Source organism: Hippocampus zosterae, chromosome 2, assembly GCF_025434085.1.
Source record: "Hippocampus zosterae strain Florida chromosome 2, ASM2543408v3, whole genome shotgun sequence".
NCBI lineage: Eukaryota > Metazoa > Chordata > Actinopteri > Syngnathiformes > Syngnathidae > Hippocampus > Hippocampus zosterae.
In genome coordinates, this window is record NC_067452.1 from 22,344,305 (window position 1) to 22,371,090 (window position 26,786).

Here is a 26,786-nt window from a genome sequence, read left to right on the forward strand (position 1 = left end):
AAGGCAAAAGTGCCATCATAGGGCCATCTCGACAATGCTGGGGGGGGGGGGGGGGGGGGGCGTCTACCAGTGGGGTTTTTTGTTTTTGTTTTTGATGAATAACATTTGTTGTGGTGGGAGTTAGGGAGAAGAATAATGCAAAAACTGGCTAACCTGATGAACTGATCATTTGAAGGAAACATCTCAAACATGCCGCACAGTGACCCTTGAGGGTAGTTTGACACTTGTGACTTACATCAATAAAGATATGAAGTACAGACGTTTGGCATTTTTACAATATGTCCTTTAGTATTTGTTTAACTTTACAACAGACAGAAAATCGGTAAAAATGGACCAATTCCACTCGTATTGTGTGGGGGGGGGGTAGTTGAGCGTCATTGAATGTATGTATAAAGTAAATAAAATCAGCTGATTTTTTTGTTACTATTTTATACGAGCGAATATAAACGCACTCACAAACACGTTCAAATGTGCTTGTAGGCTCACGGTTAGAAAAGAAGCAGTTTCCCATAAATCCACAGGGTACTACTGTATTGACTTGCGCGAGTAAAAAAAAAATGGTAGCAGTTGGCGTCCATTATACCAGCCCGTTCAAAAAGTAAATAAGTAAACATTGTTCATTCGGAACTGTTTTATTACGTCTGCATTGCACGATTTGGGTCCACAGCATTTTTCCCGTAATGCATCGGCTGGTCAATACCACGTTGCGTTATGGGAAAACGCTGCGTTTATAGCATTCAGCCGCCAGATATGTTCGAATGTACAGTGCAAGCAGTGTACAATGCGTTCGAATGTACAAGTGAAAAAGTATTTGCCACCTTTCTGATTTCTGTGTTCTTTGCATGTTGATCGCACACAACGATTTCAGTTCGTCAAAACAATTTTAAACTTCGCTCAATTGCGTTGAGTGTCAGTCGCGATCGCAGCACGTGACGTACCAACTCTTTGATGTTAATCAGCGGCGGCAAACATGTTAGATGGTCCGGGAAAAGGAGCGAGGGTGTGTCCGTGTGCGTTCCGTGAACAGGTGCACTGAGGTGGGCGGGGGTGTTCCGCTTTTCTACGCCGGGCATGTTCCAACATATCCACAGACTACACTACACGCTAAACAGCTGCAGCACAGCAGCGGCGGCAGCAGCCGCAGTAGCAGTGGCGATGTAATCCCACCACCCGAGATGTGGATTTGACCGTCTTTTTGGCGTCAGAGCGTTCCGGCGATGTCTCTTCCAGCCAAAGCGACGCGCGACGGACTGCTGGAGAAGCGCAGCGGTGGTCTCCTGCAAATATGGAAGAAGAAGCGTTGCGTGCTGACCGACGAGGGGCTCCGTTTGCGCGGCTGCATGGGTCAGTCGGCCGCAGGTCACGTACCCTGCGCGGCGTGGAGCTCGGGCTCCAGAGTCAAAGAGCTGCTCTTCGAGCGCATGGTGACGGTGGACTGCGTGGAGTACAAGCGAGGATTAGTGTACTTCACCGTGGTCATGAACACCGGCAAGGAGATCGACTTCCGCTGTACGCAGGACGGTACGGCGTGGAACGCGGAGATCGCCTTGGCTCTGGTCCGCTACAAGAACCTCCAAGCCGTGCAGACTGGGAGGAAGAGACTCATTTCCACCGCTCATCTGAGCGGCACCGAGGAGGATGACGAGATGTGACAATTTAAGTGGAAGTATGAGTACTTGCATGAAAGAAAAATACAGGTAAACGCACAAGTATTGATTCAACCCCTTTAAAGTAAAGGTTCAAAAGCACAGACTCTGAAATGTAATCGTAACCGTTCAACCATAAAACCTCTACACTAAAAAACAAGTTGAATTCTTATACAGGCATTTGTACAGGTATAGGCTAAAATGGCCTTTGATAATGTTGTGACCTCACTTACAAAACACATTCCTCCAAATTGCTGCTTTCCCTGCTGTTTAAGTCCCTCGAATACAAATCAATTACCGGTAATCCAAATCTGAACTGTGGCTGACCAACAATCTCCATTCAGCGGTTGAGGGAAAAAGTAACAAGCATATTCCCCCCCCCCCCCCCCCCCCCCCTCAAAAAAAGAGCATAAAAGCATAGAGCAGTTTTCATATTTCGGGAATAAAAGTAAAAAGTTGTCAGAAAAAAAAATAGTAAACAACTGGTGTATGAAATACATAAGTAAAGTAACAAAAAACTTCCCACAATGGGCCATGAAAATGCCCATTTTGGCCGTAGAAAATTCTTAGTACCGGTACTATTTAAATGGACTTGCAACATGTGGCCATCAGACATAAACAGTGTTTACCAACCATTACTAAGCCAAGCCACATATCTGACATTTGGGGTGGAGGGATATGGAACACCACCCAAAAACAAAAACAAAAACAACAGAAAACTACCGGTAAGTGTTACAAAAAGTGTGGTGGAAATGCCCCAAAAATGTCATGGTTTGGAATTTCCAAAACTTCCTAATTCCTATCCTCTATTATTGGCTGAAAAAATGTACCACCTACACACGTTTTGGTCCCTTGAAACTATGTTGAAGCACGTAATGTTGTACATCATCTCATTTTGTGGCGTGTCAATTCACAGATTTTTGCTATTGGCGACAGGGCTTATTGGCAGCATCTCCCACTAGTACACAGTACCGTTATACTAAAATATTTACTCACAAATGTACTCACTCAGTGTCAAATTCTGGCCTATTTCGTTGAACATAAAGGCATTATTGTGTTGCATGACCGGCAACAAGTGGACAAAGATTTGCCATCGAGTCAAAGCGCTTTTAATTGTTCTGCCAGTCACCATACAACACCGCCATTAATACTGTTGATGAACAAAAATACATTATTGATGATAAATGACTTTCAGACCAGTGGACTGGACACTTTCTGCAGCACATCTGATGATCTCTCACAGGTCTTTGTGGGAAGGAGGGCAAATGACTAGAAATGTGTCAGGATGTGATCCAACGTTGATCAGAAACCGAACGTTGTCTTGGCGTACAAGCTCTTGTATTGCCTCATTAGATTTGGTGGATCTAATTTTGTCGATGTTCAGAGTAACTTGAGACAAAATGTCAACGAAAAGGCATGAATACATTTGGTGAGGTGAGCGTGCCTTCGAGCATGTCAAATTGACAACAGTCATCCAAAGCACTGTGGAATCTGTACACATTGGATGAATACACGTCCTCAAAGACGTTCGACCTATTAATAGGCCTATCTCCTTGTTGTATCAGGTGCCAATTCTCACTTAAAAGGATGGAATGAAAACATTCATGTTGTCGTTGAGGATGAGTCGTGCAAAAGACTGATGTTTTTGAAACATGGCCTCTCCCTGTCGGGAGCCGCGACAGTGACGCAGTCTTCCCAGCACGCACATCAAAGCAAAAGTCGCACTCAAAGCCATTATTAAGTTGCAATTTGAGCCTGCGAAACAACGTGGGACAACCTCTCCCTCAGTTGGCAGCCGAGTATTTTTAGTCACACACTTGTCGCGGAGCACATTGTTTTGACACATTAACATTTTGTCGGGAAGTGTGCGAGACTGTCATTAATTTTAACCGCATCTTAAGGTCAACTGTGACGTAGTTTTAGAACGTCCCAAATGAAAACTTTTTATGTCCGAAGTAATTCAACAAAATAAAATAAATAAAGCATGAAAAGATCACTTCTATTTCTTAAATTTGACAAAATAACCATTTTCCCGTAGTGCGATCTTGTCGAGCGGCAACCCCGGAAGTGTAACGTCACTTTAAGACCACAATAACAGTGCTCTCAGGAAAGTGTACAATGACGGTAAAAAATCAATTTTGAAAGAGTTTTTGAAACTTGTCTGAGGGGATCCCGGTGAGTTGAAAAAAGAGGAGGTTGTTGACAAGATGTATTTTGGACCACACAGATGGTCAGGATGCAGAAAATGTGCCTGAATGCCTAGACATGGTGTGGAGACCCATCAAATTTGGAAGAACCGTAAGCTACTTTGGCTGCGGTTATTAACCTAGCGTTAGTGTTTGCAATTCGATGCTGTCCCGTGCTGTAAATTGCGCACAGTGGGACTACCTACTTGGTCCATGTATTCCTGCTAGCACGCGTTATAGTGCGTTAGTGTCCTACATTGTCATTGCTAAGGTGGTTATGTTGAGTTGTCGGCCACTCCGAAACATTATATCGGCAGCATAGGTGGTTGCAAACCATTAAAGATGATTTCATCCATGCACTGATATAGTTTGAAATATTGGAATCAAATGTTTTCATAAACAACAGCCAGAGTTAGTCATTGATTCTCACTACCTTTTTTGCTAATTCATTTGAGAAAACAGAGGTCTTCAATGCTTGTAACAAGAACGCCCGTCGACACCGGCGTGAAATTCATTCACTTTGCGAGAACCAAACTGTATCGTTCCAATTTTCTGTCCCCTATTCCCTTGGTCATTACAACAACTGTATGCCTGAATGTGAACTGTGCATGGCCACACAGCGCTGAGACATTTCGCCGAATAACTCCTGACAATGGCAAAGAGCAGTTAACGGGACAATCAACAATGCAGTACTATGGCTGACTGGCACTCGGCATTCCGTAAATGGCGTCCAACGATGGAGATTGCCGAACAAAAGCACTGTGCTCAGTGCGTTGCTATGGGTCTAACTATGAATCTGGGTGGATTGGGTTGAAAAATAAATTACAGAAGTGTGCTTGAAATAGTTTTAGCTCTAAGTATGACTCTAAAGATGGTTAGCCAAGTTTACTTCCCTCTTGACACTTAATCTGAAAGCACGTCTGTTGTTTGGAGTAGCCAGAGCCAAACTCCGTTACAACTTCCCAGGACAGACAATTGTAGATATGCAGTCCAATATACACACCGGTTGATGAAACTATTCAAATTCCTAGGTCAACCGAGACAATGCCCTTGTTACGTACTCAAAACGCTCACATGTCCATGACGTGCATGAATTAAGTCTGAACTATGCGCTCAGAGGCCAGGAATCTGCAGCGACGCTTCCTCAAGTGAGCCCAGTTGCCCAGTTCCCAAATTAACTTAGTCGCCATGGCAACAGTGTTGTGTAACTGTTGTCAAATGTCATGTTTACAAAGATAGATAAGCATGTGTTCTGTTCTGTTTTGTTTTCCAGCATTTCGACATCCTTGGCGTGAAGCAATAAGAAGGGCTCCCAGGTCTTTTCCAAACGACGGGAAGAAGCAGTTGATGCGTTACATGAACATTGTCAGACAGAGGTCCTTTTCTCTTATTTCCGACATGGATAACCACGTGCTATGAAGTCACTGACACTTGGATTCTTTCACCTTTTGCGTCTTGATATTTCGCAAACCTCTTCCACAAGTCATTTTGTCTCTGCTTTTGATGGGGAAAAAAAATACTGTTTGACTGACTTATAAACTACCGCAATACAGACTGATAATATTAGCAAGCTTGTCCGAGGACTATCATGAAGAATAACCATTTTTGCTGTCATTCCTGGTACAATTTTTGTTTTCATAAAATGTCATATGGTATAAATAAAACATTACTAATACTATTAGTGAGCTCCAATTTTCATAACCAAGCACATGAATGATAAAGTACACGAATCCCTGCTGAATTCAAGACAGTAAAGGTCAAATGAGAAGCCCGGGGAGCTGAATAACCTGAACGCATGAAGCTCAGCAATATCTCCTCATCAGCTGGCTCTTATTAGCCAGCCCGAGCAGATGATGTTCATTCAAGCATGTTTTGCATGTCACCAAACAACAGTCTGAGTGTTAGCTCTAATGCCCAGTCCAAGTCAGAATGGGAGGGAGGGGCGAGAAAAGGGTTTATTGTGTCATGGATGTCTTTCATTACACTGTGGAAAACCCCAACGCTGTTGCCACACCTCATGAGTCAGCAGGGAAGAAACGGTAAGACAAGAGAGACATAATGCACCTTCTCTCTGGATAAATAACTTGGGCCTCAGGTAAAAGGACTCAATTTTTGTTCAATGTAACCACTGCCAATGTGAACATGTATATCACGAGTCATTGCAAAGGGGTGAATTTTGCAGCTAACACACGTGCTTGTAAGCAATACGATGGAAAACTGTCACCTGATGAGTGATGATCAAAGCTAGAGCATCAAACATTAATGTGAGCTGGAATCAAATTGTTTTGGGAGTCAGTCATTCTTATTGCAACCACTAGGGGGTATCCTCCCCATGTTTCCAGTTCTGTGTGTGTGTGCTTGCTATATTTTTAGTTCCCACGAAGTGGCAGGGCCACACCGGATTTGTCCTTGGACCATAACAACTTCATATTGTGTTTGATTCAAGACGCAACGGACCACATACCTGTCAACATTTCGGAGCGCCAACCTGTACAAACTACCAAAAAATCCTTATAAAGAGCAAAAAACCCTTCTAACATACCAAAGCATTTTATATGTCAAAATAACGGCAGAAAAAAACCCCACGAAATTTTCAATAATATTTATTGGAGATCTCCATAATACAATGTCTGGTTAATGTCTAATCATCATTCTACTTCGTGGCATTACTGTGTTCAGAGTTGTATTCCTGCGTTACTTTTGTTCATTTCCCGATAACTGGAAAGTTACCTGAAATGAAAGCATTCGAGTAGACTAGCACCATTCCGGGCAAACGGAACTACCTGATAGGGGGAAAAAAATGGACATTTTCAGAATCCGTATGATTTGTGCGATACATTTTTCTTGAAATCCAACGAAAAGAAGACAGAATTGATATTGTTTGGTCCCAGTGGCCCTTGTACATTCCATCCTGTAGACTTGGGGCCCCCTGTTTCCTTATCTGAAATCAACGGTCTCAAACTGGACAGTGATTTCAAACTCGATCGGCAAATTGGTGCCATTGTTAAATCAAGCTTCTTTCACCTTAGACAGCTGGCCAAAATAAAACCTCTCCTCTCACGTGAACACTTTGAGACGGTAATTCATGCCTTTGTCACATCCCGGCTCGATTACTGCAATGCCTTGTACTTTGGAGTCAGCCAGTCCTCCATTAAGCGCCTTCAGCTGGTCCAGAATGCCGCTGCTCGCCTCTTGACTGGTACTCGTAAAAGGGAGCATATACAGTAAGTCCCACTCTGGCATCCCTTCACTGGCCCCCCATTCATTTTAGAGTTATTTTCAAGATCCTCCTCTTTGTTTTCAAATCTCTGAATAATCTCGCGCCACCTTACCTCTCTGAGCTCATCCGCCCTTACACACCTGCCCGGCGCCTCAGGTCTGTGGACCAGACTTTGTTAGAAGTACCAAGAACTAAACTGAGGTTCAGAGGGGATCGAGCCTTTTCTGTTGCTGGTCCCTCTCTCTGGAATGACCTCCCACTGAACATTCGGCAAGCCTCCTCGCTGCCCATCTTTAAAGCACTCCTCAAAACTCACTTGTATTCTTTGGCATTCGACTCAGCATGACTTAGATTTGTTCTTGATTTTACTGCTTGGTGCTTTCTACCGCCTTTATTACCGATTCGTCTTACTGTTTATTGTGTATGATAAATCGCTCCATGTACAGCACTTTGTATGCAGCGATGGCTCTATAAATAAAGTGCTCTATAAATACTGTTGACTTGACTTGACTTGTTGATATGGCCATATACGTAAGATTCACCACAAAATCCGTATGAACTATGGCTAAACCGTATGAGTTGACAGGTATGAGACCAAATGTCACGTATTTGCCACAAATAACGTGCAGAATCTTTGCTAGCGACGTACAATAAAGCTTTGTTCATCGTTGATGTTGTATTCTACACAACCTCCTGCAAAAGACGAAATCCACAACTGAATAACCAAATGTTATATTTATAGAATAGACTCATTACCACCTCACAATACAGTTATGTGCAGTTATTAATTTTGTCCAATTTGAGTCACCAGCCACATATTCCACATTGGAAGAATTAGAACTATAAATGTTTGTGCAAAGGTCTACCTGGTTGAGTTGCATGAAAGTGGTTGTCTGAGAAGTGATGGGGAAACAAACTTAAAAAGGTGCGATTGGTTTGCCATTTCATTCACCAGTGTGGTGTGCAGTGTTTTTGCCTAAGCGGGTGCTTCTCAGAAAGTGTCAGCCAGGAGTTTGATACAAGAGCGCAAAAATAAGCGTGTTCAAAACCAGGTTAAAATGGTATGCTTCCAATCAAACCTTCCTGTAATGTGCTCTGAATAATTAAAGAGTTAACCCAGCCCATTGTTTGCAGGAGATTGTTGAATGTTGTGGTCTCCTCCATTTAGTTATACATTTTTTTCTTTTGTGAAGGTAAAGGCTAAGCGGTTCAATCGGTGTTGTTGTGGCATGAACTTTTTGTGACAATGTTGTTGTTTTTTTTTTCCTCTCTGTAGACGAGTAAGCGGCGTTGTTAGTCTGTAATTGAGAATTGAACCCATCGACGGCAGTCCTGCATTGCCATATGCTAAGAGTGTCTAACCTGAATACCGTACATTGATTTCTCCGCGCCATTTTCATATTTTCTGTCACCGCGGTGAAAACGCCACAGTGTCTGATGGCATCTGATCACCAGTGCCAGTGAGCTGATTGTTTGCTACAAAGTTAGCCCAGCATTTGGCACCTCTTACAGCAAACATATGAGAATTCTTTCTCACTTTGAGAAATGCGGTTTTCGACCATCGGAACGCGACGCTCCATAAAATAAAAGGCCCGGTTGGTTCAGCTGGTGTGTGAGGGACAGTCGCGATGAGGACCCACCTCACGTTTTCGGCCAAACCTTCTCCACAAAGTTTGAAGTCCCTTTTTAATCTCATCAGTAAAAATCATGAGCTGGCACCATGACTCGGAATCAGATCTTAACCCTGAGGGGAGGTGGGGAGGGGGTCGACGAAGTTTAGGCAGTGAGAAAAATAGGGGTGACTAATAATAGCCTCCACTAACAAAAGAGAATGAGAGAGGATGAGATGACGCGAGGTGCGGTTAAATAGAGGGGAACCCAAATTGCTCTTCGCATCTCTGATCGTGTCCATCGTTTAGTGATCACATCTTCTTTGCCTCTTCTGTCACCGGTAAGTTCCAGGTACACAATGTGATCCGTATACAATAACAACTAGATTGTGCAGCAGTACCACTAAGTTGATTTTTACTACTACCACAGCAACCAATAATATCGATAAAGTTGCATGCAATGTTTTCCATTCTTACCGACCGAGATGTCACCCAGATATTCTAAATCTGTTTAACATTTACCTACAAGCTATGCCGTCACAATATTCTTAATTGTGTCAATCAAGTAAACCTGTCACTCTGCATGAATATATTTGAACAAATATATGTTTGACATTTTGGATTGCTGAGCAAAATCTGCAGACTGACATGATCTGTCCGTGCACTGAATTTTGGCGCAGATTTTTCTTATTTTCTTTGTACTACATTGCTATGTTGGCTTCACCACAAAGGTTTCCAGGCATCTTATGAGTTCTTTTTTGGTAAATCCCTGGACAAGCCCAAGCGGCCTCCACGGCTGTCTATCAGATGTCCCCCGTGTCTATTTGGGGAGACAGGCCATCCAGATTCCTCTGGCAAGATAATCCCATGGAGAAAGACAGGGACAGGGGGCAGAACTGGATGAGGCACAGCTATCTGTTTGGAATCTTCCTAGTCCACTGGAACAGTCCTTGGTTGCGCGTCGGGGTGCGGTGCGCATCGGCGATGTGACCCTCGGTGGAGTGTTAGGAATGGAGAAGGGGTGAAATAATGTGAGACCAAGTCATCTAAGTGTCAAAGACCAGTCTGGGGTGAGAGAGGTTGGATTGAAGATCAGGTGAAAACAAGTGAAAAGTGTGCTCAAGTTTGCACAAACACGTGCGTACTCACACTTAAATTGTGACGAGATCCAAGACCGCAAGTCAATGTCAGGAGGATTCAGTTTTTCTTTTTGTGCTTGTGGCTTGCAGTAGTGTCCTTTAAATGTACCAAGGTCAACCACAAACTAAATTTCCGTACCAAAATATTTTCTTGTGCATATTTAAAAGAGTTATACTGCGAATCCATTTGGTGACAGGGCATTTATTTACCCAAAGCTTTTCCAGAAATTCCAGAATCCAGAAAATCCCGTTATCAAAAACTAATTGACCGATCTTTGGCCAAAGTAGTCTGTACACAACGAAACAGCAAGATCGTTTCGTTAAGGTTGATGTTTTCGGAACGTTTTTCTCTTTAAAGAGCAGTCTGGACAGACCTGGGGCGCTTGTGTTTTTTGCGCCTGTAATGGGCAGCATTTTTTACAACCCCATTTTGTTCAGTGGAAGTCGGCGCTGTTGGACAGTCGGCGTTGGTGCGGCTGAATGGATGGCTGCTGAAGTTGAGGATGAGGAGAGAGGAGCGTTGGCGCAGAGCGCCGATGCGTATTTAGAACCGTGAGTCGCCACTTGGAATTGAAATGGATTTCCATGGGACAGGCGAAGTCAACCAATCTTTTTTTTTTTCATCAATGGATGCTACAGCTTCTTGTTGACTTTGAAACTTAGCTTGTAGCTGACGTGTGCACATTTTCAGCATGACGTATCTGAAAAGGACACTTTGATTCTCTCCTCTTTCATCTCAAACTGCTTCAAACAACAAAGCGTGTGATGAAAAAGTGGTTAGAACTGCATGACGTTGTGTTTTATGTTATGTGTTGTGTTTATTATTTTACTTTATGTTAACTGTTTTGTTAAGCGCTTTGTTACAGCTGCCGCTGTTGTGAAAGCTATATAAATCAGCATGTATTGTATTGTAAATTACATTAGTCCGTACACTTACACGTGATAACATGGTTACTCGATGTTCATGTACTCTATTGTATTCTGTGAAAATATATTCATTGATTCTCGTGGCAAGATAAAAGTTCACTGTTGACATTCTGGACTGCCCGCCGAGAATGTTAATGAGCAGGGTGGTGAAATTTGGCGTAATTGGCCTGCTGACGGATGCATTTTGAGCGAGCGCTGCTACAGGGGCATTGTAAAAATGATGTGACACAACAACTGCCAGTGACTGCTTAGTGAAAGGTCCAATCTTTTCCATCTCTCCTCCAGGGGGATTCCATCATCAGGATGCCGGAGCATTTGTGAGTGATGATGTGTTCTTATAATAGATTATTAAATCTCTCTCTCTCTCTCTCACACACACACACACACACACACACACACACACACACACACACACACACACACACACACAGCTAAGCCAAAATGATTAATACCTGCTTAGGGTAAATTTTCTGTGAAGTTCTCCACAAGGTGCAAATACTTGCCATTAGTATGTTTTTTTTCCCCTCATATTCCTGATTTTATAACTTTTGCACAATTCTAAAAAGCAATGTCTCGCATAATGTGCAGCATTATCATCAATAACACATTTCAATCTTTGGATGCAACTGTACTATAAAATAAGATACGATAAGAAAAAACTTTTATTTGTCTCACAATGGAGAGATTCTCAATTTACAGCAGCAAGTAATTGTGAAAAATTACCACAATAATCGTGAATATCAGAATTTTGTTGACCTCCATTTTTTTTTTAACATGTCTCAGACGTTTTCGAAAAATGCAGTGAGTTCGGCAGCGAGTATTCGCACATTGGCGCATTGAAAAACCTTTTTCAATTTTTTACCGGTCCACTGCAACTCACGCACTCAACATTTGGCCATGGTATGAATAACAACAAAAACAAATGAAACCTTAAAAGTCTTGAGATCAAATGTTTCTCCTCTTGCCTGCGTGTGTCTCTTACAGGCCAGAGGTAAGAGCTGACTTACAGGAACACCAATTCCGAAAGTACAATTCTCATCAACTTAATCAACAAGACTACTTCAGCAGTGACATCATGTCATTTTCCTCATCCAGAGAAAACCAAAGATTTCAGCTTCACGGAAGCTAATGCTCAAGGTGAGAAGAACCACGAAACATTGTTTTGGCCACAGGTGGGCAGCAGATATGTTCTGCAGTCACGGTGTTATCTTTTTGTCTTTTCCAGAGTCTGATGGTGACCAAGGCCAAGGAGGAACTTGAGCATGAGATTCTTGATAAAGAGCGGGAGAAACATAGATACCTGGCTGAAAGAGCTCCATCCCTCAACATCAGCCACATGAGCGTGGCCCAGTTACAGGTGCTTGGACAATGTCTGAAATTTTCGGTGGGGTGGAGAGGGTGAATCCACCTAAGTGAGTGGGGCGTCTTTCTGTATTATAGAACCCATAGTCGGGGTCTCATTAATTAATATTCACACATCTAGAACAATGCCCACTACACGAATAGTAATACAGGAACAAAAATTTAAAGCATTTTGCTGGGTTAATTTATTAGAAAATGGCATTTTCTTCATTCATTCGAAACATTGCTTTTTACTTATGTTTGTTCCTGCTTGCTTTTGGGTCTAAGACTGGTTATATGTGTGTGCATTTTATTTCATGAAACCACGACTGCCGATGGTTTGATGAACAATGACTTTTCAACCTTCTTGTTGGCTTGTTTTGGCGTGAAAGTAATGATTTCAATTCCCATTGACTGTGAAAATGGTGGTTTATGTTTTGCACATAAAACAGATTATTTAAGAGTTCGCATTCAGTCTTTAAATATGTAGTTGGTGAAATAAAAACTTGTGGGGCAGAGTATCAAGGAGTCTAACAATACTCTATCTATGGGAAAATGGCAGAAAAATCATTCATTCATTCATCTTCCGGACCGCCCAATCCTCACTAGGGTTGCGGGGGGTGCTGGAGCCTATCCCAGCTGTCTTCGGGCAGTAGGCGGGGGACGCCCTGAATTGGTTGCCAGCCAATCGCAGGGCACACAGAGACGAACAACCATCCACACTCACACTCACACCTAGGGACAATTTAGAGTGCTCAATCAGCTTGCCACGCATGTTTTTGGAATTCATTCATTCATTCATTCATCTTCCGTACCGCTTGATCCTCACTAGGGTCGCGGGGGGTGCCGGAGCCCATCCCAGCCGTCTCCGGGCAGTAGGCGGGGGACACCCTGAATCGGTTGCCAGCCAATCGCAGGGCACACATAGACGAACAACCACCCACGCTCACACTCACACCTAGGGACAATTTAGAGTGTTCAATCAGCCTGCCATGCATATTTTTGGAATGTGGGAGGAAACCGGAGCACCCGGAGAAAACCCACGCAGGCCCGGGGAGAACATGCAAACTCCACACAGGGAGGCCGGAGGTGGAATCGAACCCGGTTCCTCTGCACTGTGAAGCCACTGGACTACCGGGCCGCCCGGCAGAAAAATCACACATCCAAATTTTTCACGAGGTATGATGGTGGACACAGACTGACAAGGGGTGGCCTCGGCCAACCCTACTCACCCTGTAGCTTCGCCCCTGGCTTGGACCTGCAGAACACAAATGACTCCTCAGTCATTCAAAATGAGAAGGACTATTATTTTCATACAGACAACTTTTAAGCACCCTAAATATTATTTACTTATCGTGTGTGTGTGTGTGTGTGTGTGTGTGTGTGTGTGTGTGTGTGTTCGATATGTAGGATCTGTGCAGACAGCTCCATGCCAAAATTGACGAGGTAGACGAGGAGCGATACGATATCGAGGCCAAAGTGATGCTCAACACACGAGAGGTACATTACAGCTCCCTACACGGCCATTTGCTTTAAATCATAAAATTTTTGCTCCCGTTTCGGACATGAAGTATCTCCCTCCCTGTTCCAGATTCAAGACTTGGGCATCAAAGTGTTGGACCTGAGGGGGAAATTCAAGAGACCCACCCTCCGGCGCGTTCGTGTGTCTGCTGACGCAATCCTGCGCTCGCTGCTGGGCTCGAAGCACAAAGTTTCGATGGACCTCCGAGCCAACCTGAAGTCTGTCAAGAAAGAGGACACGGAAAAGGTGTGTGTACTGCGAGGTGCAAAACAAAAGTCCTACGTGCTGAATAAAAAGTGTGTGGATGTGTGTGACAAAAGTGTAATCAGGATGCAGAGTTGTGAATCGCTGTGTTGCCCTGGCTTTGTATGTCAGGGGAGGAACCAAATCCAAGACAATGATTCCATTGTACACAGAAGGGAAGCCTTTGTGTACAATTGTGCTTGCTGTTCAGTACATGTGTGTGAGCTCAGCCAAAGCATGTACTGTAAACTCCACCCCTGTAAACCCTATTAAGTTGTTATTGTAAGTAAGGCATACAGTCAAAAAAGAAATGTATCACTTTTCTTTACCACAGAAGAGGCCAGTGGAGGACAGTGATTGGAGGAAAAATGTGGAGGCCATGTCAGGCATGGAGGGAAGAAAGAAGATGTTTGACGCTGCCAAGGGTTCGGCGCAGTGAACCCGCAACACGGGTTCCTCCTGCGGCCCCTGGCAGCTTTCTCACAATGCAGCTCAGCTTCTTCACTTCACACAAGACAATGTCCAAAAAAAGGAAAAATGTCCAAAACCGCACAGCTGGATTTGCTTTAACCTCGTGACATGACTGTCTATAGCAGGGGTGTCAAACTCATTTTTGCAGCGGGCCACTTTGGAGTCAAGTCTTCCCTCGGAGGGACACTACGACAGTGAAACTGAATACACCATTTTATTACTTGTACACAAAACATCAGATTGATGGATTACTAGTTTTGAAATCAGTCGACTGTCTGTTTGATGTTTGTGCAATTATTGTCCAAGTGAGTGTAAACAGGGTTAAAAAAAAGTATTACAAAGTCTCAACGGTATTTATTACATATGACAATTTGACATTTCTGTCCGGATTTGAGCAATGATCATAGATGTTTGACACACATGATTTGCTTTTGCGGGCCACATAAAATGACGCGGCGGGCCGGATCTGGACCCCGGGCCTTGAGTTTAACACCTGTGGTCTATAGGCGTTATGACTACTGTCATCCTCATATTTGAAAACTTTGGAGTCATTATAGACATTAAGAAAAATTGCATCCTATTAAAATCAATCCGGTTTCTTCGTGATGTTTTGTGTGACCTCCGAATAACAGCCCCAATTGGACAGTATTCAGAGGGCCTTAATGGTTTATAATGGTGGGGTCTCAAGTTGCGTTTGGCACACGAATTTTCAATAGTTCATATACAATAGACACTTACTTAGCTTCTCTCTTTCAAATTCAATTCGATTACATTCGTTTTTAGAGCGGGTGTACTAATATTTTAACGTTTGTTTTTATTATTTGCGGTGGGATGCTTAGTTTTGGTTTTGGTCTTTAGTATGGAGGAAGGATTTGTCTCGTAATATATTTTTTAAAAAATCAAGACACAATAGAAGTGCTGGGCATGATACACCTTGTAATGTTGGATTCCTGCGAAAAATCCCACTCTCCACGATACTCGACATAACAGCATACAATAAAACTATTCATGAGACACTATGTATTTGTTTCTGTATGTTTAACTTTCACAGCTGTCTGTCCAACATTATAAACAAATAAAAATTTTAATCCTTTCATGCTGGAAAAATGATGCGTCCTCAATGCAAGTTTGAGAGCGTCTGAATGGTTTTCTTTGCCTGTGTTGTCTGGCTTAGACTGAACTTCATTTTTAGGGATGGGTGCACTTATCGTGTCTAGGTTAGCCTTCAATGGCCTTTCAGGTTTCTGGGTTGGTCAGATGGATTCCACACGTCATCAATTTCACAACAAGGCACTTGCTTTTATCTGTGAGAGACAACTTCAAGGAAATCCCTCTACCTCACAAATCTGCAAGTAGTGGGATTTCACAAGATTGTTTGGGTTTTTTTGTTTGTTTGTTGACAATAATATATTATAATATATATAATAATAAATTCTTTCAATCTTACTTCTCAAGAACTAAACAAAAAAAAAGTTGATTCTTGCTACTCCCATCTGCCTGCTCCTCTCAACAGGAGTTTGTCTTATACAGTTGCATAATCCTCCTAATGGATGCTTCAATCAACAATTGGGCTATTGCTTTTGGGAAACTGTCACTGAATGAATGAGAGCTCGATTTTTGTCACAGGCATAAGTCACAGGCATCTCGTGTCATCTGTATAAATCAGCATGTATTGTATTGTATCTGTAATCCTGTAGAGGCGGGTAAATTCATAGACGAGTGGAGGCCGGTGGATGTGCGAGAGGCAGTGCTGCGCTGCTGTGGGCGTGGTCAGAGCCAACTTCACCAATGGCCTGTTAAAGCCGCTCTAGTCACATACGAGAGTCTTTATCCGGCAGAAATACTTCTGCATCGAAAAGTGGGCACGTGAAGACCACCCTTCACCCCTCAAACGTTCATGTGCCAACTCATAATCCAGTGATGTGCCGCCCAGTGGAATAACTTAAAAAAGAAAACATAATGATTCAAAATGTTTCATGTCCGAATTTAACATTTTTAATCAAGTACGGCCACCACATAACCTCTGAAGTTGTTTGTAATTGCTCTGATCAAATGTACTAAGATTTACTTAGAAGCTTTGCATGGACTATGAAAATAGAGCCCTAAATGTCTTTCAGCGCTTGTCCCGAGTTCAAATTTTAGATTTTGGTTCATCTGCCATCACTATATCGTTGGCATGTCAATGCAGAACTGCACGTGGAAGTATCATAATTACTGTTATTGTAGGACAGAACAACACTTCATATTCTAACATAAAGCTGAACAAGGTGAGGCAGTGTGCACAAGTAGGACAAATCCCGGGTCAGAGTCCAAATTAACAGGGCTTCAAGAAAGGGCGAAACCGTCTACAGAAGAGCAAACAAAACAAGAACTCACACACCCAACTGGACACATATTGGGAGGTTGCTTTTTATCTCCATTTGGAGACAGTATCATATGGGGACAAATAACGTTTGTATGTTTCATCATCAGTATTCAGTGTGTGGTTAGGAGCGGCTGAATTTGGCTCAAAAGAATATGGTAGGATTTGGTGTGAAATAACTGCATGATAGGTCGTGAGGAGTTGCCATGTAAGATTTACTTGGCAAGCCAGAGTGTATACATCGCAGTAGGGAATCGTGCACGATGAGACACAGAAACATATTTGTGGGGGAAAAAAGAGAGCTCAGAGAGAACTGTTGTGTCGTTTCCATGTTGGACACCGGGGGGCATCACTAGATTCGTTGCACTGAAACCCGTGAGGCTTGCTGCCAATTCTGATACGAGGACACGTTATGGTCTTAGTTCTACTCTTTAATACGAATATGACAAATGTGTTAAGCGAAGGATAAGAAAGGTAAATAATGCCGTTTTTACACTAGATGGGGACTGTACGGCACAGACAATTGCAGAAATCTCGCGTGGTCGAGGTAGTGTCATAGCTCAAAGAGCTGCAGGGGATATTTCCAACTCAAAGCCTCCATTGATACATCCCCTTAATTTACCAGCTACCCTGAACTGAAGAGGTGGTCTTGAAACTAGCTGGAATGCAAAATTGTGCTAGTAGTAGTCATGTATAACAGAACAACCACCATCTCCTGATCATCATTTGGCTCCAGTTATTGTTTAATTCCGTTAGCTGAAAATGAAAGGGTCTGTTCAATGTCTCGCCGTGTCTCCCTCAGGTGGGTGGCTCACCTTTGTGGTTATGTGACACCTCAGTGAACAGGGTAAAGGTGGATTGTTTAGTGCTGCGAACTGGCCACCGCCCTCCAAGTGCCTGTCAGTTGCATTTCAGTCGGGAATCAAGTACGCCGGGACGCATTATTCATCCAGAATGTCCGTTAGCCGGAGAAACTGGTCCACTTTGTCCAGGTGAGTGTCACTTCAATTCAAAAGAGCTTTTTCTGAGGACGCATATGGTACGGAATGTGACAGGCTGCGGAGGCAAACACTTCTATTCACCTCACTCAGATTATTTGCAGGTTACTCATGTTTTTAAAACCTAGAGCTCGAGGTACTGATTGGGTTTGATACACACTTGTAAAATCACTGTGCTCAAATGACATTTATTTGGTATTAATAACAACAAATGTTTTTGATATGTGAAGCTACTTTGTACTAATCATGTTGATGATTACTCACACTTACAACCAAGGGCTTAACAAAGTTGGAAACAGATAAATATCAAGACGCAACACCTTATCTAAACATTTGCAATCATCACTGAAATCACGATGCCCCCATCACTGACCACTGTGATTTGAAATGGAGTCCCATTGAAAGCACTTCATGATGCTTGATGTTCTCTGCTCAATCTAATGGCTTGTGGTCACTAGTCATAACATACCCACGAACTAAACATGGCACTCTTATGCTGGAATGTTTGTCTTTCTTACAGTTCAAACAGCTCGTTCCAAGCAGTGTGGGTTTTTTTTTTTGAATGGTCATATGAGTAATAATGAGCATAGTGAGAGTCACTGGTAAAAGGCAGTGCAGGTTTTCCGTTGCTAACATTTCATATAAAGCAGCCCAGCCCTTGAGGAGCAAATAAAGCACGTTTGGACGAGCAGTTATGTAAACCGTAATCTATTTTCAACTGCTGTCACACATTTATCGTCGTATAACAGTTGCTGTGACGTTGTGCTTGATATTAGATGAGCCGTTTCCATTTTACGACCTCACATGTGCACTGTGTCCTTAGTTTGGCGCGCCAGTGGACAATGGAGGATGAGGAGGAGGTGGAGAGGGAGAGGAGAAGGAGGGTGAAGAGCTCAAGCAGCGCCTGTGACTCCGGGGGTGACTTTAGTGCAGAACCTGTTGACACGCCCACAAGCAACCAGGTGTCCGACCCCCCACCTGAAACCACGCCGGGCTCTAGCAGGTTTAGTTCATATAATAATTCTTTCTTAAATTTTTTTTACAAGTACGTGCTCCACTTTTGCATCGTTCCACCTTTTAGTTTTGCTTTCATTTTTTTCTTCAACTGGCATCCAAGGTGCCATGGTGAGACCTCCACTGCTTTTAAGGTGGCTGGTTGGCTTCCCAGAGACAATAGCGAAGAAGGCATTTGACACCCTTGCCTCACGGGAATGTGTCATCGGGATACATTTCAAGCGGACGCCGTGCAGGGAAATGTGGAATTTGTCAAAAGCAGTGACTCTGGTTATCAAAGGAGTTTTTGGGGAAACTGAGCCATGCTTTAAAGTATTTGTGGGTAGTTTCTCGAGGACAGCCATCATACATTTCATTCACAAATGCGTCATTTATTTTCAGTGCGGAGCAGATGCAGCTGGACTTTATGGAGATACTGCATGTCCGGGATGAGAAGCGAAGGTTGAGGCACATGGAGTCACTGAGGCGCCAGAAGGTGGTCAGAGAGGATGTCGAAGAGTCTGGCGGAGGAGGAGAATTCAGGGAGGAGCTAATCGTGCAGCAGCACAAACCCATAAGCAAATCACAGCAGCCACAAAAAGTGCCACCTTGCCCTCCCAAGGACATCAAAATACACACAAATGGACACGTAAGAAACGTTTTATATTACTATGCCTCAACATTAGGAATGCATCTCTCCAATAAAAGACAATTCGATACATCTCTCAATATATGGGCTGTGATATGATTCAAGGAAGGTTTAAAAGTTTGAAAAAAAAAAGTTTTTTTTTTTTAGTTGCCCATTTTTGATTTAATGTATTGAGAAAATTAGAAGCGCATTGGTTGAGACATAAAAATTGTACACACATTTTTCGTCACACTTTCTCCTTAAATTGTGCTACTCATTTTGGAGGCCGTATCAGACAACCTTATAGAATGGACTGAATGCGCAGCTCTTCTCACGGCTTTTCACTAAATCAGTAATTTTAGTTGCAAGGGATACAGATTAAATGCCTGTGAGTATTGTTATAGTGTCTGCATGTGTTGCAGCCCCATTTGTGTGCAGATACTTAAATGGTAACAACACCTCCACATAGATGCTAATTATTAGCCCATGTATCTAAGGAGTTTCCCATTGTATGTTAGAATCAATCTAGTAGAGGCCATGTAATTTTTCGAAATACACAATGTGTAATTCTCTTCGTTTGAAGTTTAGTTTTACAGTAACCTTTAGTTGAGAGTGGCAATAAACAGCTTGGAGCATTTTTTTTCAAACAGTATTTACTTACACTTGTTGTAAAGTGAGTTGAGTTATCTTTCACCACACAGTGCTTGTATCTCAAGTTTGCGCCCACAAGTCAAAACAAGGAATTGGCCCATCTCTAAAAATTCATAATTCCAGTCACTCAACTGATCACTTTGGTTTGGAAATACTGTAGTCGTTGAAGAAGAAATGGTACTACTCGGCTTGGGGAGGGGCATTACATTTGTGCAGAGATGAGCACCAAGGGGGTTGAGTTGGAGAAATGCCACAGAGTGCCGGCAGTCTGCCGTTACCCCACACAGAGTCATGTTAATCATCTTCTACGTTTGGCAACAACAACTCAGTCATGGGAGCACACAAGTAATATAGAAAGGCAAAAAAAATAGGGGGGGGGGGGACAACAACTTCCACTTCTCCAAGCTTCAGGGAAGACTGGCCAGCACGTGGGAGTTTGCATGTGGGGTTTTTTTCTAGATCTAACTCACCCTTTGCTTAGATCATTAAGAATTATATTTGTTTGTTGTATTTCAACCAATGAAAACAACCTTGCACTTTGATCTTTCGCACACAATCTGTTTTATAAGCGGTATCATTCTCCTCGATCACCCCGCGGCCGTAACGAAGATAAGCGGATCAGAAAATGTAAATTCCCCTTTATCAGTCTTTGGTGACTCAAGTGACCATCGAGATTTATAGGAAGAACTTTTTATAACACACAACTCAATGAGGGAGGGCCTTGCCCCAAGGATGTTATGTAACGCGAGGTGTGTATCAGGTGACTTTGCATAAAAGCGTCATACTCGTGTTGATGCCATCTGCTGTTTGTCTTTATTAGCAAGAAAATGGAGTATCGTCAGAGAAAGACCCTGTTTCCAGGCTACCATCCAACCCAACACACAAGTTTGTCAGGTTAACAAGCACTTTTTTTTAGCTCTTTTAGTGTCAATATAGATTCAAAGAAAATATGCAATGAAAAGAAGTTGAATAGCAATATTCACAAAAGGCGCTTGAGCCACAAATTGACCACTGCAATACGATATTTCAAAGTCCTCTTCATCATGCTGTTCACATTCTGACCATCATGAGACCACCATCAGTTCCAGCATTATTTAAACAGGATGTTCACATGGGAAGTGAACACCAAGTTTACACTGACAGCAGGTTGCGAAAGAGGAACTGGAAGAGTCACAGAAAGGCATAGAAATTGACTTTGATGCTGTAAAATTTGCTATTCAGTTCCTTGTCAGAGAAAACGAAACTATCTTGACTTGGAGATGTGACAGAACACCATTTGAAATTGCGTATATATTTTGAGAAAGCACATTGCTGAGAAGGGAGCCGTTGCTCCATCACGCTTTCTTGTGTTTATGTTGTTGTAGTTCTGTCTCTATCTCTCTCAACAAGAGCCCCTCTGCTAGCGGGCACACAACTCCCTTGAGCCCCCTCTCGCCAATGACCCCCATGTCACCTCAAGAACAATGGCCCTCACCTTGCAGTAGCCCCTCCCCTCGGGGGCCAAGAAGCCCCGTTCCCAATGGACACGCGGCACAGGTAAACGCACACACGCACAACACAAGAGTAATCCGGCAACTCAATGGCTCTGCTCAATGTCAAAAAATGGCAACAGCTCTCTCTTGTGTCAAGAGTTGTCATGGCAGACTCGCCTGGATTGAAATTGCGCGACTTGAATGCAGTTTCCTTACCTTTCTGAGCCGGGCCGCATTTTTTTAAACAAACAAGCAAAATTAACCTATATGACAATTAACTACCAGATACATTACACAGATTTTTTTGTGTGTGTTATAGGCTAGTACAATCCATAAATGGGGCAAATGAACCATGAATTAATATAATAGACAGTTTGTCTAATTTCAGTGTTGTCAATTTACGAAGCAAACACTTTGACATGCTTGTTTTTTTTAACATTCACTTCCAACAACCTCACACAATTCTACCAAACAAGAGTGCCGAAAACAACTCAGGAAGAGATCAATTAGATGATGCAAACAAATCTGTTCATTTATCACTCCTACTTTTTCTTGAAACAATGATATGTAAACATGTGGACCGCACCTCTTAAGGACTGAATTTATGTATAAAGGCACAATATAAACAGATCAAAATAACACACAAACACACGATTGTTTAATTGTCGCTGGAATGGACAGATGAACAGATACGTTATTTTGTAGTAATTTAACGATCATTTTCACACCAGTTATGTGAAATTAGACAAATTCCCTGACGATCTCTCACGTGGCACCACGGGTGAAAATTACAATTTTGGTGAATGTGACCAATCTGCTCTGAAATTCTTTTGCTGTACAATTTCTCAGACCGTCGTGATGTGTTCTTCGACCAACAACAACCCAGAGGAGCCGAGTAAACCCATTTTCATCAGAAAGAGCTCCCGGACAATTTCTTTTCGGGTAATGACGCATCACTGCAAAAGTCATTGTCTTAGCACCCTCACAACAATAATACATGACACAGTTACATGCACACTGCACCAGGCAAATGGCAACATTGGTATTAAAGACACACACCATATGCTTGGTCTACAGATGATGAGGAAGAAAGAGGAAGAGAAATCGCCATTGCAAAGGAGGTACGATGATCAGATTTTGGGCTTGTGTTAAATGTTGATTTCCGACTGTTTATTATTTTTCTTCCTCTGTTTTAGTGCAAGCGTCAGGGTGGCCTCCAAAAAGGTTGAATCCAACAAGGTAAAAGTCAATGTACGCTAACTTGAAAGTGCACAATGAGGACAAAGGTATTGACACATCCTTGATTCCGTCGAATTTGCTCCTTCCAAATATTTATTCATGATTCTACTCAGACAATTTGGACAGATGTCCACTTCCACCAGTGGGACCAGTTTTGGAAAGGCCAGTTTTGTCCCACTATTGATTGATGGAATGATTTATTCCAGGGGAAGGGGGGTCCATACATACGCACTCACTTCCATGCGCATGATGAGCAATAACAATAATGAACGAAACAGAAAAAAGGTAGACACACAAGTTTGGAGTTTGTTAAAAGGAAATCACTGCCTACCTTAGTAGTACTGTACTGCCCTGACGCGGAAGCATGGGACGCACTTTTGCAGTGTGTTCACGATCGGAACTCACGTGTACCGTTTTAAGACGCTTCTCCCGGCACTCCAGATTTCCATTCTTTGCCAGTGCCCTCGGTGAATTGTAGAAGGAACAAACTCTGAATGACAATAATAAAAACAATAAAATATATTGCGCGACAGCTCTGACCGCAAGCTGCAATTGCAGACTGCTAACAGCTAACAACTTCCGGTGAAGCGGGTCACGCGCCGCCGTAGGTTAAAGGAGATGTGCTTTTTTATTTTATTTTATTTTATTTTATTTTATTTTATTATTGAAATGTTTTTTGCAAAAGTGAGACTCGTGGGATTCTAATAGTGCAGTGTGCACTAACACAAAATCGCAATCGACTGAGTATCCCGGATTTCTTCGATCAGATTCAGTCCACCTCCAAATACACTAATACAGTACAAAGTTTTACTGGAAAACCTGGCAACTGAAAAAGGCGTAGCGTGAAACCACAGTTAATCAAGCCTATGCCCCTCTATTTTTTTAAATAAGAAAAACTGATTTCAACAAAGAAACTCATTGAAACACAAAATTCATCACTTCAGAGTGTAATGAAATCATGATAACAAAACCGAAACGTATTTTACCAAACAAACTTGTTACATGAAAAATTTCCACCTGTTCAAACCAACAAAAAATATTTCCAGATCATCATAATGATTATTCCACAAATATATACCCTTAACAGAGACAAATATTTGCTTTGTATACATCATTAATATATACAGTAATATGAATAATTTGTGGCCAATTTCAGGCCCTTGAGGTACCCCATTGGTCACCTTCAATAGTTTATTAATTTTGACTGCTTAAGTTGAAAAGAATGCATTCTTGGATGAGTTCAGTTCCGGAAGAACAAGCCCATCAAACACTTTTGGGATGAACGAGAACACAGATTGTGAGATTGGCCTTCTTGCAGGTTCAACATCAGCAACCTTTGACATCACCAATGCCCTTCTGGAAGAATGGACAAAAAACTCCATCAGACGCCATTCTGGAGGAAGACAATCCCTAGAGTCACTTTTTAATTGCTGCCGGTGAAATGAAAAGATGTCTCAATACCTTTGTCCGCACAACGTCACTTGCTTGGGTCACAGATTAAGTAGTGTGTTAATTATGTTAACTGTCCTGGTTTGGATCAGAATGAAGCCCTCAACGAGGACAAAGCGGCACCTTTCCAGAGGAAGTGAGTGTTATTTTTAACTTGTCTATTTGAAGACCTTTAAATTCCCTGCTTAGCTCACCACAATGGAACCTTTGTGTAGTTCCGTGCAACGAGTCTCATCTCGATCCATCCAGGAGAAGATGGAAAGACTTGCCCAGGCTGCTCAAGTCAGTATCGTCGGATCTTCAGAATGATCAAGCGCACATAAGTTGGATTTATTTCATTTGGCATTTGCACAGAAATCGGAAACGGGTCGATCTCCCGACGTGAGCCAGCGTGCCTTGTACCTGCTCGAGGAGGTGTCCAGGAAGAGGAGCCTCTTTGAGAAGGAGCCGCAAGCAGCCAGCCAAATGAGGCCTTCCAAACATGTAAGGACGCAGCCCATAGCTTTCCCTTTTTTTTTGTTAGGGTAGAATTAAAGTAACACTTTTTACACCATCAAGACCAAAATTAAAGCACACCATCAAACACAAAACAGGATTTTATTCCTAAAAGTTATTATTCCAGGCCACTGTAATATTATGCAATTGGACAATTGCACTTAAATGAATTAAAATTACAAAAACGACGTCGCGATTCAAATACCATTCACTTATAAATTAACCTAAATAAAAGCTTTAAACGCTCTGAATGAGTAAACACAAGAGTTGTATTTCAAAAATAAACATTACTGAACTGTGAGCAGTGATTATTTCCTTTTACCGCTAGATGGAGCCTCTTCACTGCAGCTCAATTTCAGAATCTTTGGAGACAGTATTTAGATCTTTCTGATTAGCACGTCGACTTTACAGTGCAGAGGTACCGTGTTCAGTTCCAGCTGCGGCCTCCCTGTGTGGAGTTTGCATGTTCTCCCCGGGCCTGGGTGGGTTTTCTCCGGGTACTCCGGTTTCCTCCCACATTCCCAAAACACGCATGGCAGGCTGATTGAACACTCCAAATTGCCCCTAGGTGTGGGTATGGGCGCGGATGGTTGTTCGTCTCTGTGGCGATCGATTCAGGGTGTCCCCCGCCCACTGCCTGAAGACAGCTGGGATAGGCTCCAGTACCCCCGCCCCTGTTCGGAAGATGAATAAATGAATGAATGATCTCCTTCTAAGGCGTATGTCCTTTTAAATGCGTGCGATTTTCAACCATTCCTCTCTTTTCGAATATTTTTTAAAGACAAACACTGTGTATTTTCCTGTTCAAATGCCAGCAACAATCTTCCAATGTTGTGTTGCAGGATTTCAAACATGTGGACATCAACAGCAAGAGGAGTTTGTTTGAGAAGCCATGAAAACGTCACAAACGTCAAACGAGGAAGAATCTACAAGTGAAAGATTATTTCGTCATTTTAATTTAATCTTGTTGAATCTTTGTAAATATGGGAAATTGAATCATTTGAATTATTTTGTATTTGTCTTGCTTGCGCTTATCTGTTTCCTCCTTCCTGGTTGGCTTTCTGCAGGAAAAAAGTAAAATAATACAAGTTGTAGTTTTGCAAGAGTGTGTTTCTTGCTCAGTTCGGATTGGTTATCCACCCATTCGTTTAGTAATCCACTTATCCTCACGACGGTCGTGGCACGCTGCAGCCTTTCCCAGTTGTCTTCAGGAAGTTGGGGTTACGTCCTCGAACTGGTTGCCAAACAATCACAGAACAGACATAGACGAACAAACATTCACACTCACAATCACACCAGGGGAACAAATTGGAGTGCCCAATCAAACCGCCGTGCATGTTTTTGCAATGTGGGAGGAAACCGGAGTACCCGGAGAAAACCCACCTGGGCTCGGGGAGAATATGCAAACTCCACACAGGAAGGCTACAGCCACAAATGAACACTGCACCACTGCACTGTGAGGCAGAAGGGCTAACCAATGGGTCACCATGCCTCCCATGAATGGCTATTTAATGTTAAAAGTACACATGCATTCTTTTTCAGTATTTAAATACTGTGGGTTGAACAGGTGAAGGTTTGAAGAAGTTCATTCACCAATCTAAAAGTGAAATCTTTTATTGTGAATGAGAAAGAAATAAAGTATTTTAAGATTTTTCAAGTCTGAACACTGATAATACACACATACAAACACAGGTACGTTCGTATACATGCATGCATACATACATACATTCATATTATTGAACTGCACAAAACGCATATTCTTAGGGGTAGCTGAACTCAGTGGAAAGCCAAGGACACGTCTAAAACATTTTAGATATATAGATTTATTTTTTTAGTTTAGAAAGAAAATAATTACAATTCGTGGCATGATCTAACATCTTTATTTTCCAGTGTTCAAGGAAGTTCAAACAAATATTTTCTCACACTTTGCTGAATAGAAACATGTATTTTACAGCTACAGTTAGCACCGTGTGGCTGCATATATATACTGTATATATATTCCAATTTTTTTGGAAGCACTGGTTGAAGTAAAACAAAAATGCTAACATATTCCTCGCAACTCTCAATCGACTTTAAAATTAAACAGTCTAACTTTAGACATAACCACCCTCTTATCTCTGCAGATTAGAGTTCCGTGTCTGTGTTTTGTCAGCAGGATGCTTGCCATAGAAGGACGTGTGTTTGTGTGTGTTTG

The 26,786-nt window shown here is 42.4% G+C and overlaps 3 protein-coding genes and 1 long non-coding RNA gene across 5 annotated transcripts; all 4 read left to right on the top strand.

The window, feature by feature from the left end:
* Nucleotides 1-859: 859 nt before the first annotated feature.
* Nucleotides 860-5,510, top strand: phlda3 (pleckstrin homology-like domain, family A, member 3). The gene is made up of 2 exons (XM_052056262.1): nucleotides 860-1,697; nucleotides 5,106-5,510. The coding sequence occupies exon 1, from the start codon at nucleotides 1,218-1,220 to the stop codon at nucleotides 1,650-1,652; it is 435 nt and encodes a 144-aa protein (XP_051912222.1). The 5' UTR covers nucleotides 860-1,217; the 3' UTR covers nucleotides 1,653-1,697; nucleotides 5,106-5,510.
* A 3,143-nt stretch (nucleotides 5,511-8,653) lies between these two features.
* LOC127594222 (uncharacterized) lies at nucleotides 8,654-11,053 on the top strand. The gene is made up of 2 exons (XR_007960631.1): nucleotides 8,654-9,003; nucleotides 11,014-11,053. It is a non-coding gene; the product is annotated as an uncharacterized LOC127594222 (long non-coding RNA).
* Nucleotides 11,054-11,712: 659 nt separating this feature from the next.
* tnni1a (troponin I type 1a (skeletal, slow)) lies at nucleotides 11,713-14,904 on the top strand. Of its 2 annotated transcripts, none has more exons than XM_052056243.1 (5): nucleotides 11,713-11,865; nucleotides 11,954-12,085; nucleotides 13,480-13,569; nucleotides 13,661-13,837; nucleotides 14,169-14,904. In XM_052056243.1, exons 1-5 carry the CDS (start codon nucleotides 11,857-11,859, stop codon nucleotides 14,271-14,273), a joined length of 513 nt encoding a protein of 170 aa, XP_051912203.1. In that variant the 5' UTR covers nucleotides 11,713-11,856; the 3' UTR covers nucleotides 14,274-14,904. The 2 variants fall into 2 exon arrangements, with proteins under 2 accessions (XP_051912203.1, XP_051912212.1); XM_052056252.1 differs by having other exon boundaries at nucleotides 14,172-14,904.
* A 2,545-nt stretch (nucleotides 14,905-17,449) lies between these two features.
* Nucleotides 17,450-26,244, top strand: lad1 (ladinin). The gene is made up of 12 exons (XM_052057262.1): nucleotides 17,450-17,659; nucleotides 18,489-18,668; nucleotides 19,061-19,307; nucleotides 20,758-20,831; nucleotides 21,302-21,473; nucleotides 22,259-22,351; nucleotides 22,487-22,530; nucleotides 22,606-22,648; nucleotides 24,190-24,233; nucleotides 24,313-24,379; nucleotides 24,452-24,580; nucleotides 25,435-26,244. The coding sequence occupies exons 1-12, from the start codon at nucleotides 17,622-17,624 to the stop codon at nucleotides 25,486-25,488; spliced, it is 1,185 nt and encodes a 394-aa protein (XP_051913222.1). The 5' UTR covers nucleotides 17,450-17,621; the 3' UTR covers nucleotides 25,489-26,244.
* Nucleotides 26,245-26,786: the final 542 nt, after the last annotated feature.